General features: G+C 46.6%; 1 protein-coding gene across 1 annotated transcript in view; it reads left to right on the plus strand.

Annotated features, from left to right (window-relative positions):
• TONSL (tonsoku like, DNA repair protein) overlaps positions 1 to 16,878 on the plus strand; it is a 612,770-nt gene that overhangs the window by 40,648 nt on the left and 555,244 nt on the right. The window contains exon 2 of the mRNA XM_069621801.1: positions 7,020 to 7,115. Within this exon, the coding sequence (XP_069477902.1) occupies positions 7,020 to 7,115 (96 nt within the window). The remainder of the gene's footprint in view (positions 1 to 7,019; positions 7,116 to 16,878) is intronic.

Below are 16,878 nucleotides of genomic sequence, written 5' to 3' on the forward strand. Positions count from 1 at the left end.
GCAATCATCGTGATTTCTGTGTTTGCTTGAATGTCATCGATCTCAGCTTCGATCATCCTCAGGAATCTCTCGTCTGAGATTGCTTTCGGGTTCCAATATACCGTTATTACAGCAAATGTTGACTTTAAAGACTTTTTACTTATGGGTCTTTTCTTGACCATTCCACTTGAATTGATAGATGACTTTGGGAAAATGGGCGTTTTTTGGTTATCTCGAGGCCAGAGCCGCTTTTTACAGCTATTAGCAAACCTGCGGACGGTCGGCCTATGACAGCTTTTTTGGCTGGTGCAATTTCGAGTGAGTATCCATCTATCGCTGGAGCTTCTGCCAGCCAAGTTTCTTGGAGAGCCACGATATCAAATTGCTCAAGGTTTGTATCTCCGTTCGTTGTTAGGTGTTTAAATCCCCTGGTGTTCCATGTTCCAAATTTCAGTGAGGCTACATGTTTTGTTTGAGTTGGAGTTTCAGATGTTGTATGCCTCACTTCTGACTGCTATTTGCTAGAATTTTAAAATGAAGGTTTTGGCAGCCATGCCCAAAGTTGTTTAATTGGTCCAACAGGGGTTTTGCTATTTGTTTTAGTTAAGGACAGAGGAAGCTTTGCGTGATGAATTGTGGGAAACTTTTTTCCCATGTCTATTTTGGAACTTCTTAGATTAGGCTCCGTTTGCGATGGATTAGTGCACCTTCGTTCTTCTGGCCGCAATATCTCCGCAGAGTTTAGTCGTGGATGTTTTATCGGGAAGGCTTCGTTTTTCGTTGATTGATGGTGGCGAATATGGTCTTGCTGCCTGATGTTATCCCGAAGGTTCTCTGGCAACCTTTCTCGTTGGTTTTTTGCTGGAGCTCGCTTTGACTTTGTGTATTCAGTGATGATTAGTCCTAATTTTGAGAGGATTTCAGAGTCTCTGTTGGATATAAACGAGTTAGAGAACTCCTTTATATGATTAAAAGCTTTAGCTTTTCTAGCAATGTGGTATGGTTCCATGAGCGTGATTTCCTTCGGGGTTAAACGTTTGAGGTCTTTGGTGTTTTTCAGAATCTTCATAATAGTGCTTCTATTCAAGGTTAGCGATTCCCTGTTTGTTTCGGATTGTTCCAGTTTTAGAATTATTCCATTATTGCTCTTACGGGGAGAACTGTGATCTAATCTGTTTCTGTCCCATGGTCTGTTGTCTTTGATCTTGTCTTGATGAAATTGATGTCTTTGCTTTTTCATTTCTGCCGGCCCTTGTGGTTCCGGTTTGTCTTTAGAAGTTCTATACCTGAAGGATGATTGTTCTAGTTTACTTTTTTGCGGAGCTTCTTTCTGGAGAAGGTCTGAGCACGAGAGAGTTTGAGTAGTATTAGTTGAACTCTTTCTTCTGCGTTTTTTTGATTGTTTATCTTTTTCAAAAGAGCATATCGATGTTGGTTTGCATGCTCTTGGGGGAATTTTATCTCGTGTTTCTGGCGAAAGATGGAGGGTAATATGCTTTGATCCGCTAAAAAATCTTCAGCAGTTCTTGGAGATTTTTTTATTTTATTTGCAGACTTTTCACCAAAGTTAGATTAACTTTTCTGGTGATCGAATGCCAGGTAATTTTGTTTTTAGTTGGAAGCTCTTTTTATACTGTTATCAGGAGAATTTAAGTGGTCAATGATGATGCATGTTTGATCATTTTGGCTTTGTTCGACAGCAGAGGTTTTTGGACCTGCCTGTGGTTTTCTGTTTTCTTCGTTGGCTGAGATTTCTTGAATGCCAGAAAATACAAATTGAACTGGTCCTTGTTGAGAATCAGTTTGTGTATGAACGCAAGCGCTCTTTAGTTTGGGAGCCGCCCTTGCTGTATTGTTCGTTTTAGGACTTGAAGTTGCTAAGTTGAAACAATTTTTAGGTGTTTGCGGACTCTTCTCTTTTGCAGTGATGAAGCCCTCGATGAAAATCAGCTTCGTGTGCAACATAGCTAATAACGTAGTGTGGTCTCTTATCGTCTCATTGAGAGACTCATAAAGTTTACCAAATGGTGATAAACCAATTGTTATAGCCGACATTATCGTCGTTAGGTCTGGTTTTTTTGTAAAGGATTCATTCTGCCTTCCAGAATAATCAGGTTGGTTTCTGTTTGATGCCTCAAAGGATGAGTCTTGAGGAACCCTCTGTTCCTGCTGGTGGTTCGTTTCTCGAGACTCTCGTACGAAATGAGGAAGAGAAGATCTTCTTGCCGGTCTATGTGCACCGTAAAGCAGCCAATCTGCGTCTGCGGATATTCTAGGATGGTGGGACAATGAGGCTTTAGATTTAATAAAGACTTCTGGGTGGTCTGGCGTAAAAGTTATTTGATTGCTGAGGGAGGCGGAATCTAAGCTTTCACCAACTTTTTTTTGATTCGTTGGGCCGTGGCGGGACGGTGACTTCAGCTCCCTGGTCCTTGTTTAAGGGCAATTGGAGTGGGTGGGTCGTAGTTGGAGACCCCAAAAAAGGGGGGGGGTACAACCAACCCCTTCTCAGCATTCATCTCGCTTGGCGCGGACTCATTTGCACATATTTCAGCTGAGTTTTCTTCTGTGATTTTCGGAGTCCTGCTGGGTTTTAGGATTGGTGCAGTCTTTCTTGTTTTCACTACGGGTTGTACATCGATCAGGGCATCAAGTATCTCATCATCAGTGAGTTCCTTAAGCACATCGTGCTTTCTTTTCCCTTGTCTAGCGAAAAGTTCTTTTATGGAGTTGCAGATCCTGGTTTTGGGGGTAACATCCTCAAGCGCTCTTTGTTGTGTTTTATTCATTTGGCCAGTTATTTTGGCATTTATTTGTCCTATTTTTTTTTTTTTTTTTTTTTGTAGTTTTTTGATGTTACTTGACTCTCCATTGGGTCTCTGGGAACTTGTCTTTTTCTTTGTCAGAAGCCCGAGTTTAGGGTCTTGGATGAATTCCCATTCCTCAGCTGAGTCCGGCGTTTTGTCCTCGGATTGGGCTGCAGTGCCGCTAGTCTCCTCCGGGGGAGCTAGTCTGTCCGGGCTGGCGCCGAACGCGCCTGCGCAAGGGCAGCCGACCGGAGAATCACCCCTCGGGCGAATCGACCCGGAGGTACCACCGTCCCCGAGGCCGCCCGCGTGCACCTGTGCGTGGATCCCCACCGCCGGCTGGGGTGCCGCCACCCCACCACGGCATCGAGGCGGGTCCTCCGTCTCTGGCGCCGACCTTCCCGCCTGAGCCGCGTCGTGGGAAGAGGAACCCGCCAAACCCCGAAGAGCCGCCTGCTCAGTGCAAGCTTCCACGGTAAGTGGGAGGTCTTGTGTTATGCAGCAATTTGTTTGTTTGGGTTGTTTAGTTGGTTTTGCCTGTTGCTCTACGGTCTCTTCCTGGTTGAGCCTATGCACCTGTGGAGACTTTTCCCTCGCGATCGGTCCTCCGACTGGCCGCACTGGGATGCCTACGACACTTGGCAAGGGCTGGGCTGGGCTGGGTATTCGGGCTGAGTATTCGGAACCTTTCCCGCATTTTCAGCACTTCCCGCGTTGTTCTCTTTGGTCAGAGAGGCGGTTATGTGCTGCGTTGTGGCTAGAGCTTCAACCTCATGACTCACTCCTCGGGTTTTAGATTTTTGTTGATTCGTGACTTCCGCGAGGGGGATGTGAGTTTTAGCCACACATGATTGGCCCTTTTTAGGTGATTTCTGAGTGGTCACTGTCGCTTTTTTCTGACGCTGAGACCCGGCTGATGTGATGGTTGGGCAGGTGCCCATCAAGGTGGTGTTTATAGGCAATAAAGCCTGAGTTCTGAGTTTGACTGGGTGTTTTGTGGAAAACGGAGGACTTGAGGATAGTTGGAGTTTCCGTGAGCTTCTAAGGCGCATGTTTTCTTCCTCTTCTATGCCCTCGCTGGAAATATTTAAAGTGCCTGGTTGGTGGAAGTCAGAGGTTGTCGCCATGTCCATGCCAGTCCTGGCAGGGACTGCAGAGACTGCAACTGACTCTGCTCTGACTCTGCGGCCGCTCCGCGGTGTATCTGGGTATTTGTATTCTTCTTCCTGTAGTAGACAGTGAGAACAGACTCGGAAAGTAGAGGAGCAAATGAAAAGTCCGACCTGCAGAGACTGCAACTGACTCTGCTCTGACCCCGCGGCCGCTCCGCGGTGTATCTGGGTATTTGTATTCTTCTTCCTGTAGTAGACAGTGAGAACAGACTCGGAAAGTAGAGGAGCAAATGAAAAGTCCGACCTGCAGAGACTGCAACTGACTCTGCTCTGACTCCTCTTAATTACGATAGCCTCCCTGCGTTGGGCCCAGGACCATCAATTCCCTGAAAATATCCCTCAGTCGGGTTCATGCTTTTCATTCTCTTGCTATACCTCTTAGGTTCACTTCCTACCTAAGTCTGGGTTTTCAGCCCCCAGTCAGGCTTCACGTACTTCATTGTTCTCGGGTGTTACTGATCACCCTTATTCGCAGGCATCCCTCTGTCGGGATCACGTTTGCCACAAACGCAGTTCGCCCAGTATTCACAATGGGTCAAAGACATTCGACTGTACAGGGGCTTTTCACTTGTCCCTTGTATGACCACTTTGACCTCTTACGGTGGCTGTTTTACGGCCTTCTGGTATCAGTAGTTTATACAAAAAGGGGACTGGTCAGAGTCTTTTGAATGAGCGCCGACGTGGCGCCAGACAACTCTGCCCTTGGTCTCTCCCTGGGTTTTCTAAACAGTTCTGTACCACACAAAGGGGGTCATTACAAGTTTGGAGGTAGCCATGACGCTATTTGCTGCATGGCTGCCTCCAAACTCTGGTTCGGGTCCGGGTTCCTTGAAAGAGGAATTACCGGGCCATTCCAACCTTGGAGGACCCGGTAATTCCTCATTCAATGTACCCATTCCCATTTGAGCCCACATAGGGCTCAATGGGAATGGGGAGGGAGCTCCGTTATTAGCTCCCTGGTCCTTTAGCGGCTCCCACTACGGGTGCCTGGTGAAACCAGCTGCCCTTAGCGGGACCCGCTAAAGGACCTCCTAATACAGCGGTAAGGGGTTAACGGCACCGGCACCCTTACCAGCGCCGTTCCCCCCTTACTGCTAGCCTCGGAATGAGGCCCAAAGTCTTTGTTCCTTGATTTACATTATGTTGCCACTTGCAACCTTCGCTCAATCACAATTCCATTTACTATTGTTTCTCCCTCTAACTCACCGGCTTTGATGAACCGCTTCGTATTTGTGGACTGGTGTGTAGGAGGGTTCCGTGCACCACTGACACTTGCTACACCACACGCTGGCTGTTGTTCGGAGCCTTGTGATTCCTTTCTCGTAGGCTTCGCGGGTTTGGGTGGGCAAGGGCTATTCCCTCCTTGTCGTGCTTTTGATTTTTGGCGCCTTTCTCCTCCTCTTGTACTGCTGTCCTGAAACAGCTGCCTCGTTGCACGGTCTGCCTCGCTCAACGTGTGCTCTCGTGCTCCACCTTTTATCCCTGTGGGGAAGCGAAAGGGCCTTCTGGTGTGTGTGGTTATTGTAAATTGCCTGACCCTTGTGTTGGGGTAAACGGCCCTGGTGCTAGTCCGTTGTCTTTTGTGGTGTAAGAAGGAGTTCATGTCGGAAAAGGGGCGGGGTTTAGAACGTCTGAGTATCCTACGGAGTAGGATGGGGAAAAGGTGTTATAAGGAAGGAGATACTGCGTCTCACCCGTCTGTGTCCTACTTCCACTCCCCCAGGACACCCCATTCAGGTGATCCTCCCGCACTGGTCCACCCCCAGGAGCTGGATCCAATAGCGATGGCCGTGTCCTGGCAACCTGGATGACAGATCCCCGTGGACTAGCAAGTGAGACACCTTCAAGTTTTCCACAATACTCACTACCCCCAACAAGAGACCAGACAGTAATAATCTGTAGAACGATTCTGAAGCCGTTCTTTTGTTTGAACTTTACGTCTGTTGTCAGTGTCTTGCTCCATGATGCCTTCACAGTACCGAGTGATCCAGTTTGACTTTGGACTTTGTGGTCAGCCCTAAAAATTGGGGTCACAGCCGAAGAAGGCTGCTAGTGACTTTCTGAGCCCGAATTAACTACCTCACACCTGCACCAATGCCCCACTTTTAGAAGCTGGAAAGGGGATTTCGTATGTCATTGTCTATGGGTCCCTTTCACCAACCTGTTTCCCAGCATTCGTGTCTACCCTTCTCTTCTCCTAAGATTTGGTCTTGCCTGCTTGCTCACAGCTACTAATATGTGAGCCAAGAGGAAAGCAGATTGCCTGATTTATTTCCATTAAGGATTACAAAAACCGACTACAAATGTACTTTTGTGCCACCATCATTTACATGTTTTGTAAGCTGATCTCCCGTGTGCTAGCTGCCATGGCTGATAGACCGGGTGTGTGTGATTCATTTTGTGGATGATCGGGCATCATCAATTCTTAAGTTTTACACCTTGATTGAGATGGGCAGTTTTGATTTTGTAAAGCTTGAAAAGCTAATACTGGCATGCTGCATTTGATCATAGTGGATGGACATGGATGACCTCGGCTAAGCATGACAATCAATCTACCAAGTTATGTGGCCATGTGAAGGTGGCAGGACATTCTAGCATGTTCTGATTTGTGTTGAATCTTGCTGTCTTGTCGTATACTGTATGGAAAGCTTGAGGGGAAGATTGCTAAGCTGAAGTTTATCTACAACCAAAGAATTTATACTCCCAAACCTTTCAGTATTATTTGTATTTTCTTATAGAGTAAGTTAAAACCCTGTTTCACACTCTTAAAGCCCGTGACTTCTTGTGTTAGCCAGACCACAGTGCAGTGATTTTCATGTTGCTTTAATAACTGCCCTGCTGACTTGTCAGCTGAGCCGATCTCAAAATCTAATGCTGGACTGTCTCTGTAAATAAGCTTCCTTCAATGGGGACTGTGGATGCAAAGTGTCGACCATGTAGGGTGTTCAAGGAGGACTGATGTGTTGTAATGGTTTTCTTGGCTTGCATGTGATCAAGTATGATTAGGAAATGTTGCCTTTATTAATCCACGGGTGCATTCTCTTCCCCGGCACCTTCACAGAGCTGGAGAAAGCCAAGATTAAAGCCCAGAAGGCCCGCAACCTCCAGGAAGAGGCAACCGTGTGCAACCAGCTTGGGGAAATCTTGGCCAAGAATGGTGAGTGACTGCTATCCTGCTCGATACCCTTTGTTGCAGCTGCATGCCTCTGTTCTGTTATGAGCACAAGAGGCCTGACTCTTAAATTTGTGCAATAAACAAAAAACGGAGAATATTTTATATTGTGGTGTTGGATCTTGCTCCCCTTTATCCCAAAAATGTACTGTCATATATATCCAAGCACAACCAATGGCAATCCCTGGATTTGGTCTAGTGTGATTGTAAGGGATATGTGAACAATGGTTTCATCGCAGGCATTTGGCCCAAAGATGCTTTTACAGAATGCAGGATAGATTAGGAAAGACACATCCTATTTTTCAACCTGCACTATGGCATGGAAGCTTTTTTGAGGACGGTTCGTCCTCCTCTATGTTGCTGTACTTCTCAGGTCACTTGTTGACCTGCAACCCTTTGTGATGGGGACGGTGCTGGTGGAACCTACAGACAAGAAGAGATGGAAATGATCTAAGGTTTACATTCGACACAACAGAGATTAAGAAATAGCATAAATAGACAGCTAGTAATCATGGATCTCACTTTTCCTCGCTGGTGTAACTTCGGGACAGGTAAGAGTGGAGCAGTTGGGGGCCTTCTGGCATCCGCATATCCAGCACATCTGGGCAAGACCTAGTCCGAGAAGGACAGACCGTAGCCAGGTGGGAAGCATAGAGCTGGAAGGCTGCCTAACTAGAGCGAAGTCTGTAGTAAGTAGTCGATTGGCTACACACAATCCTACAGCGCAAACCTAGCCGTCGGGTAGCGGAGCGCTGTACAATAAAAGCACGGTACATCAGTTATAAAGCGGGAGAGCTGTGGGAGGAGTGCGGAAGGGGCATTCTGTGACTTTGTGATCAGGTTTCCTTAAGGTGCTGAAGAGTCGACCGATTCTTCCTGAACTGCAGGAAGGATGGGCGGGCGAACGTTCTTTGAGTCTGAATTCCATTCTACCACATAACTCAACATCTAAAGTGAACCCTTAAAGCGATGAATGAACTTTGTGGAATGACTGGGGATGATGAGGTGGAAATGTTAGTTTTATAGATTCCATTTTTGGCAGACTAATTCCAGAATATACCCTGACACATGGTCCAGGTTTTAAGCAAGTGTACGCTTTAACCCGTGGCAGAGCAAAAAGAGATCCTGCCCTTTGACTCGGTTCTACTCCCTCTCTGCAGAGCTTGAATATCCGCCCTGTCGATCTAACAGTGTAATTTCTTATAGTACCAACAGTGCTTGCTGCTACAACTGTTTGATGTTGCACAGTGTTTCATTAAGAAAAGATCTGTGGCAAATCATTAACACCTTTTACAGGCCTTGTTTCTACCACTTATTCTGAAGTCTCTGACATCTGATTCCAAACGTACCAATAACCTCTGCACCAGTGGTGTTGGATGCTCTTCTGCCAACTTTTGGCATCAATCCAGGGGAGTCTATGCACACTCGGAAGCTTGACCTGCAGCATGACTTCAGGCATGTCAGCAAGTACCCTTTCACTGTAAGAGGTCCTAGATCTTCCATTGCGAGTGATCTCTTTGACTCGGATCTAAGGTTTGTACCCCGCTACATTTAGTGGACTATGGCAGTTGTGAAAATCCTATGAAGTAAGTAGATGACCCATTTTTTAGAATTTGGAGGGAGCACTGTGGATTTTGACGACTCACAACATTGGTCAAATCCGGGAGATTAAACTCCTTGTTCTGACCTGTAGGGCTTTTTCTTTTACTTTCCATAAAGGTCAGGCGGGTGAAATCTTTAGACTGCGCCATTTTCATGTCTAAGGCTAAAAAGAATGGCAGAACTGAATCCACACAGCTCTTTCCTCGTGTTGGATCTGTAGGCCTGGTTCTCGAGCAAGATCCCATTTCTCTTGAAAACATATTTTGTACTACACTTGAAACTTCATGCAGATAGGTTGTGCTAATTAATTAATTCTCCACAGTTGTAGGAACTCGACCAGGATGTGCTGACTCTCTTGTTCAGCAAACATATATGCTTTTGCTTCTGTGACAAACCTGGCCGCTTCCCCATAGTTCTTCTCGGAAGAGCAGGGAAAGGCCTCTATGAGGACTGCATACCACTAGGACCGGAATTCCAAGATTGTCAAGACCCTAGGGTTCTAGACTAGCCCACCAGCAGTTGGCACTGCTGTCTTACAAAGACGGGGTGGGTTATTCGGCCTTCCATTCCACCCTTGAGCTCAACAACCTGGTTCCTGGGTTGCTAGTCTTCATACATCGAGAGCTGTGCAGGGAAATATGGACATTCTTTGGCCAGTCACATTCCTCCCTACACGAAGACTGGGCAAGAGTTCAGTTTCCATAGGGTCAAATCCTTTCTTTCTTAGATTTAATCTCTTCTTTGTCTATCTCTTGGCAAGCTGGCGGTTGTAGCTCACATTTAGCCACTTTTGGGATTTTTGGAGATGTTGGAAGCTTTTGCATTTTGCCCACACTGTTTGGTGGCCCTTCAAGATATCCATTTGGAATGGCCTCTGCCAGTTTGGGGTTTGTATTTTGTCTGCTCTGACTCTTAATCGTGAACATTGAGCCAATGCCGTGCAACACTGACGTTTGGTTGCATTCCTGTGTAAGACAGGTATGCAGACTTCAGTCACTTTATGCTGCTGCTGAACCCTTCTAATGTGTCCCAACGATATTGATCTAATCTATCCTTTCATTTGGAACTCGGGCAAATCTCCAGATTCTGCCGAAGATTCTGTCAGTCTTAGTTACTCTCTGGGTGTGCGTTGCATAATTTCACTTTGTAGGTGTTACAGGCAGTGCTCCAGATAAGATTTTGAGGTGGGACTATTTTACTCCCTGTTTCTAAACTTTGAGAGTAAATGTGATTTCAAGCGAGTAAAAATGACTTTTCTGCTTTGCAAGAGAGTAAAATGTATATGACATCCAACCGACGTGTGCAAAAAACTATATGGAAATCATTCCCATTCAGCAGCTTTCTGCATTGTGGCAGAATACATCTTTCATGATTTTTCTAAGATCTGGCCATTTGATCTCTCCTGTATATATTTAATAGTTGAAAACGCAAAAACCTAGCCAATTACATAGTAAAGCAAACATGAATGGTATTGTGTGTTTTGAGGTTCGATAGCAAAATTATCTTTTGATGTTTAATGAAAGTCCTTGTTTTCTGGAGCTATTACTAGCTAATGATATGCCAATGTAATGATACAACAGTGCAGAGAGGCAAAGACTCCATGCTAAATTCTATATCTAATCTTATGGTCAAATGGTTATTAATCACAATTATCACCAAACCGAAGTCGGTACTCCTCGAAAGGCTGAGTTGGCTTTGCCGGTTTTCGAACCTGCAACCTACAGATAGCAGCAACGAATGCTCAACCGGCTGAGCTTTCTTATTGGCTAACATCCTTCAGAGGTCGGTAAAGTGAGTATCGATTTGAGGTATAATAATCACAGTGCCTAGATGTTGGATGAAACATGTATGAAGTGCTACATAAAGTTAAATACCTATCTGGCTTATCACAGGGACAGGTTTTGCTTAGTTTCTATTTCAATTACAAATTTAACTTTCATTTGTTTTGTTCTTGAACAGCGCTTTCACTTCCTGGAGAGTCTGGTTTTGGATGTTTTATTTGTAGTCTTGAAGATTTGAGAGGCTAGAACACCTGTGATTGGTGTAATGACAATCACTCACCCTTGAGCAAAGACTCTGCTGCCACTGACCATTTATAGTAATGCACCCATTGACTGCAAGGTTGAATGGATGTAAACTAGACCGTGCATACTCCTCATTTTACACACTTTTTATAATTAGTGTCAATTAAATTATAAGTGTACACATTATCTGCCTCTGCATGATTATGCAAACAGCATACGAGCTCTGAAAAATATTGTTCAATACTGGTTTGCTTTCATTGTGGGGAAAGCTCTTCCCATGTGAAAGAAAGACTGTGCTGGAATTGGAGGCCCTTGCCATCAAATGGGCCAGCACCCATCTGAGATACTATCTCCTAGAACTCCTTTAGTATGGATAAGCTAACGAAAGGGCTCTAACCCTTGAGTCATGCATTGGTTCTTAGACCTGCAACCCTACTGTTTCACTGTGGAACACCGAAAAGGTAGAGACCAGGGCAACATTGATTTCCTTTCTCTGTTTCTCTGTGAAAGAGCTGCGACTACATCGCATAGGGGAAGGGCATGTGAGAAACCAGAACGTGTCTCACCCGCTAATCCCAGCAGATCTCTCTCTCAGGTGGCCAGGGCACGGCAATCGCCTTTGGATCCAGACCCTGCGGGTGGACTAGTGCAGGAGGATCACCTGGGTGAGGGGTTTTTAGGAAGTGGGAGTGGGACATTGGATGGCGAGATGCGGTATCCCCTTCCCTGTAACACCCTTACTCCATCCTACCAAGTAGGATACGTAGGAACTCTATTTCTCCCCACCCCTTTTTCCTATACGAACACATTCCCATGGACAGCCCGCTCTGAGAGAAAACAGGTTAACATTCGAGAAGTAGACCTGACGTGTCCCAATATATTGGTCAGGCAATTACTGACCGACACTCGCACCTGACTTCCATTAAGCTACCCCACACAGATAAAAGGCGGAGAACGAAAGCACACTCTGAGCGAGGAAAAGCACACGAGGAAACCGGAGTTTCAAGATGACGGCAGAACGAGAGAAGAAAGATGGCAAAACAGCGACCCTGGCTCGCACTCTCTCTGATCATGCCCCGGTTTCCATGGATGTCCGGTTGGATGGGGGGGAAATTACTGTGGAGGTTTAAGGGTACCGAGTTTACAGATGTGGTTTTTCAGGGGGAACTGGAGACTATTGACGACTATTTTGAGGTGAATGAGGAATCGGTGTCCTCTGTGGGTGCCCTGTGGGAGGGGTTTAAGTGCGTGATACGGGGGGAGTGTATTTCTAAGGAAGCCGGTATATTGAAAAAGATCTGCAGGGATTTGGAGAGGAAGGAGGAGGAGATACCTGCGTTGCAGGAGGCTGCCCCTGTTCCTTCCAGGGCCCAACAGGGGGAGATAATGAGGTGTCTTCAGGAGTTTCGTACCCGAGCCCAGTGGGAGGTCCAGTATTTATGGGATAGGTCGGCCCCTCGGAAATACAGTGAGGGTCAAGCTCCGGGTAGGCTGTTGGCTAGGGCCCCGCAGTTGCATACCTCGGGGGGGGCAGGGTGGCGGTCATCACGGATGGGGATGGGACGAATCACTTTGAGGATGATTCGATCCTTAATGAGTTTCACGCGTTTTATACCCGCCTGTACGCTTCTCAGTCCCGCGCTTCGCAGGCGGATATTGATGCGTTTCTCGATCAGGTGGGCCTTTACTGGTGCTCGGAGGGGCAGAGGGAGCGGCTGAGTAGGCCGGTGTCTTTGGAGGAGGTGCAGGAGGCTATAAAGTCATTGCCCAATGGGGAGTCCCCGGCCCGGATGGGTTCACCTCCGAGTTTTATAAATGTTTTGCGGACAAATTCGCTCCCTATTTGCTGCGGGTGTACCAGGAAGCGGTACTTGCGGGTCAGTTGCCGGAGTACTTGAGAGAGGCAAACTATGTTGCCATGACTAAACCGTTGGGTCTCGTTAAGTTTGCAGATTTGTTTCTGAACGGCACATTCCTTACCGTTGATCAGCTGAGAAACAATGGGATTCTGTCTGCGCTAGATGTCTTTACATATTACAGGCTCTGGGTGGCGCTGAAGCAGCTCTTTCCGACCTTTCCCGAGCAACCCCCGGTGGCGCAGCTGTTAGATAGTGTGGTCAAGGGAGGCTTGGATCGAGGGTTGGTCAAGCGGCTTTATGCAGCGGGGCTGGAGGGCAGATCGCTGTCTGTATCATCTCCGCGTGTAGAGTGGGAACAGCTGTTGGGAAGGGAGGTTTCGGAAGACGTGTGGCTATACTGCTGTGAAGGCACGAGGAAGGGGGCTATTAATACCAATTTCAAGCTTGTGCATTACAAATTACTACATCAATACTATTACTCTCTGGAGTGTTTACATCGTTATTTCCCCCACAGGTCCGTGGCCTGTAATAGGTGTGGGTATGAACCCGCAGGGTTTTTCCATGTGGCATGGGACTGCATCGCTTGGCTGGTTCTGGGGAGGGGTGTTTGATGTGATAGGGCAGATCGTGGGTCAGCGGTACCCTCCGGATCCGATGATGGACTTGTTGGGATACACTGCCCAGGTAATGAAAGGGGTTAGGAAGTTGATTTCTCTCCTGCTGATCTTGGCCAAGCGGAGGGTTGCTATGGGCTGGGGTAGTGCTGTGGCTCCGACAATTTCCCAGTGGCCTCGGGATATCATGTACTGTAACGATATGGAACTGAGATGGGGTGAGATGAAGGGGAACACCTGGGGGAATACTAGGATGTGGGACGCATATACGTCATACCTCCTTCATAGGAGTGATGGGCGTTTGGACACCACTTCACCACAGACACTTATGGCCTCGCCGTCACCGAGCTGAGAGGTCCGCCTGCTGTGGGCAACACGGGACAGTTTTATGGCTTTGAACTGCTGGTCCACTGGGGGGGAATGAGGGGTTGTGCTGTCTTGTGCCCCCCGCCTCATTATGCATGTGCCTAGAGGCCTGCCGCGGAATGGTATATAAACTCTGCATTGTTGCACTATGTGGTTTACTCCTATGCACTTCGGCCTGATTTCGGGTTTGTGGAATATCTCGTGTCATGTTGGGGGGGGGAGGGGGGATGGGTGGTTTGTGGCCTGGTTTGTTGTTGTTGTTCCTATGAAAATGCCAATAAAGAACCTTAAAAAAAAATGTTTTAAAAGATGGCAAAACGAGAGGGAAGCGCAAGGTGGGAAGTTCCCTTGACCTTTCTGACAAGAAACCTTTGCTTTCAAGAGCCCCCGAGATTAGGAAACATAAGATCAGGAAACCAGGCTAAAGCCACTGTGGTACCCTCCTTGGCTCCACGAACAAAGCGGCGTCAGTGAAATCAACACTGCTGGTGATTTGGGGAGACCGATACAAGACCGGTCTGTGTTGAAGCCAAGGTTGCAAGCAGCAACATTGTATGGCGAGCTCTGGATTTTTAAAACACATGTGATATAAGACGCAAGTAAAGTTGAACTGTTGATGAGTATTTGAAGTTTGAAAAGCCAGATAAGATACCTTTGACTGAGTGGTCTGGCACCGTGTGGGTGCTCCATCGAAGGTCTCTGTAAAGTATCCAGCTGAGAAGTGGTAGAAGTTAAAAGGATGTATTGTTATGTTATTTTGTTTGTATCGCGGCAAATCCCGTGGGCATCCAGGCGCCGAGAGACAAAAGCGTGAGGCTCAGCTACTAAAGAATCAGTCATATTGGTTGAATTAAGAAGAGAACAAAGAATTGTGAATCGAAGTGGTCCTAAAACAGGTCTAGCAAAATCCTGCACAGAGTAAAAAAGTCTTTGATTTTGATACAGTAAAGAAAGTTTGGAAAATGAGAAGACCAATTGAAGGTTTTGTGTTAAAGTGGGTCTGAGCCTGGCAGAGGGGGACCCGGGGTGAATAGTGATGCACCGGAGAACTGGTGCATATGAGAATACTGTTGAGAAAGGAACATTTGAATGTTTGTTGCATTGAAATAAGAGACTTTGAATGGCAATGAGACTTTGGCACAGAAGGTCCTGATAGTGAGATTTTGAACTGCATCCTCGTGCTAGAAAAGCCAGAGTATGTGCTAAGCTTGAGTGTGCCGCCTTGTCTCATGCAGAAAACGCAAGGAAGGGAAGATAACGGCTCAACTATTCTGACATATCATTTCTTGAACACTTTTCCTTTTGTGTAACATTGTTTCCCACACCATTTATATTTAGAAGTAAGTATTGGCAATAGGTTTATTAGCATAGGCCCTTTTATTATGGACAAGACACCACTAGGACTGCAATATTCTTATTTGATGGTTGTATATTGCTTTCATCTTTAGATTTAGGATATGATGGGTGTTTTTTAAACCCAATTGAAGTGCAATAAACACCATTGAACTGTGGTCACTTGCGTCTGTCTTACTGTTTGATACATGCCTTCCTTACACTAATTTATTCTTGGAGCCAATGACTGTACCATGGCGGCTGCTGCTTCTCCCCGAGTCGAGCGCGGGTACATCCGGCACACAATGCAGGATTCTTCAGACTTGTCTCCGGGCCTTAAGCTGTCCAATCTCGGGGTCTCTTGATCATAACGGAATTTCCCTCATGCAAACCCCTCGTAGTTCGCTGTCTTTCGTCCCGCATTCAGTTGCCGTCTCCTAACTGCTGTTTCTTTGTGTGCTTTGCCTCGATCACAGTGTGCCTTCATGCACCGCCTTTTATCTGTGTGGAGAAGCTTAATGGAAGTCTGGTGTACATGTCGGTCAGTAATTGCTTGACCTCGCCTGACTATTGTTTTGGGACATGTAATGTATACTGCTCGGGTGTTAGTCTGTTTTCTCCCAGAGCATGCTGTCCGTGTGTATGTGTTCGTTTAGGAAAGGGGTGGGGGGGACTATAGTTCCTACGTATCCTACCTAGTTGAATTGGGTTAAGGTGTTACAGAGAGGGGATTCCGCATCTCGCCATCCGGTGTCCCAATCCCACTCCCCGAAGACCCCTCACCCAGGTGATCCTCCTGCACTTGTCCACCCCCAGGAACTAGATTCAAAAGCGATTGCCATGTCATGGCCACCTGGATGACAGATCCCTGGGGACTAGTGGGTGAGACACCTTCTGGTTTCTCACAATACACAAGTAGAACAGTGGTGAGACCCTTAAGCCTCATCACTCAGGATGAAAGCACTGTGATACAGGATGGCGATCTAAAGGTAAACCAAAGATCATAATTGGTGAGATGTAAGCATGCTTCCTGAGTGCTGGGCTTACATGTTGTGTGCTAGACCGCAAAGTGTCACGTCTCTGCAAATCGGCTGAAGAAGCTGCCGGGGAGCTTGGATACAGGCATTGAAAAAGGGCCAGGTAAGGAACGTGGTGTGTAAGGGGTTCAATGAAAAAGCTACTTGGTCACAAATAGCATTTAGTGGACAGGGCAGGAAACTTGGGCAAAGCCTCATGAAGAGATGTCTTCTCTGATGTTGCACCCACAAGTGTGGACGCAGGGAGCTCGGCCGCAGGGTCGCGGGAATTGAAGCAGATTTGACAGCTCTTGGGGAGATTGATCAGTTTTATGTTTGATCCCCTCTCCTAGTAAGACCACCAGCACTTTTTGCTGAACCTCTGGACCTTTTTCTTTTTCTCCTGAATGAGGGGAGCCTTTTTCCCCATCATTCATTCTTTTCTGCTCAAATCATGAAAACCCTGTTCTATATGTTTTACTTTATGGAGGCTTGCTTTCTTCCATACCTTTTTTAAAGGCATCTGTGTTTCACGTTTGCAGCACACAGCACCCTATTTGTAGTGTTGCTGAGAGCCATATGGGCTCTCCTTTTTTGATTTTGATTTTTCTTAATAACTACTGTTCTTAAGTATAGGGGGATACCTTTTATCCTTCCTAGCTTTTCCTTTTTGAGAGATAAGCACACACTACCTTATATGGAGAGCTGAGGGGATACCTAGTATCTCCCTTCACCCTGCTCCTGTAACTTTTCAGTTTCAGTAACAACCCTATAGTTATGGCTGGTGGCTTTCCACCACAGGCTGCAGTCACAGCTGCAGCTATGCACAGGAGGGTCACCTATGTTCCAACATGATTGCTCGTTTTCTCACCATTTCTTGCATGGTTGTTTTTTCTTGGCCCTTCTTCTGCCATCCTGGGAGAGAGAGGTCTTGA

The sequence above is a fragment of the Ambystoma mexicanum genome, chromosome 5q, assembly GCF_040938575.1.
Source record: "Ambystoma mexicanum isolate Mex_15411 chromosome 5q, UKY_AmexF1_1, whole genome shotgun sequence".
NCBI classification, from domain to species: domain Eukaryota; kingdom Metazoa; phylum Chordata; class Amphibia; order Caudata; family Ambystomatidae; genus Ambystoma; species Ambystoma mexicanum.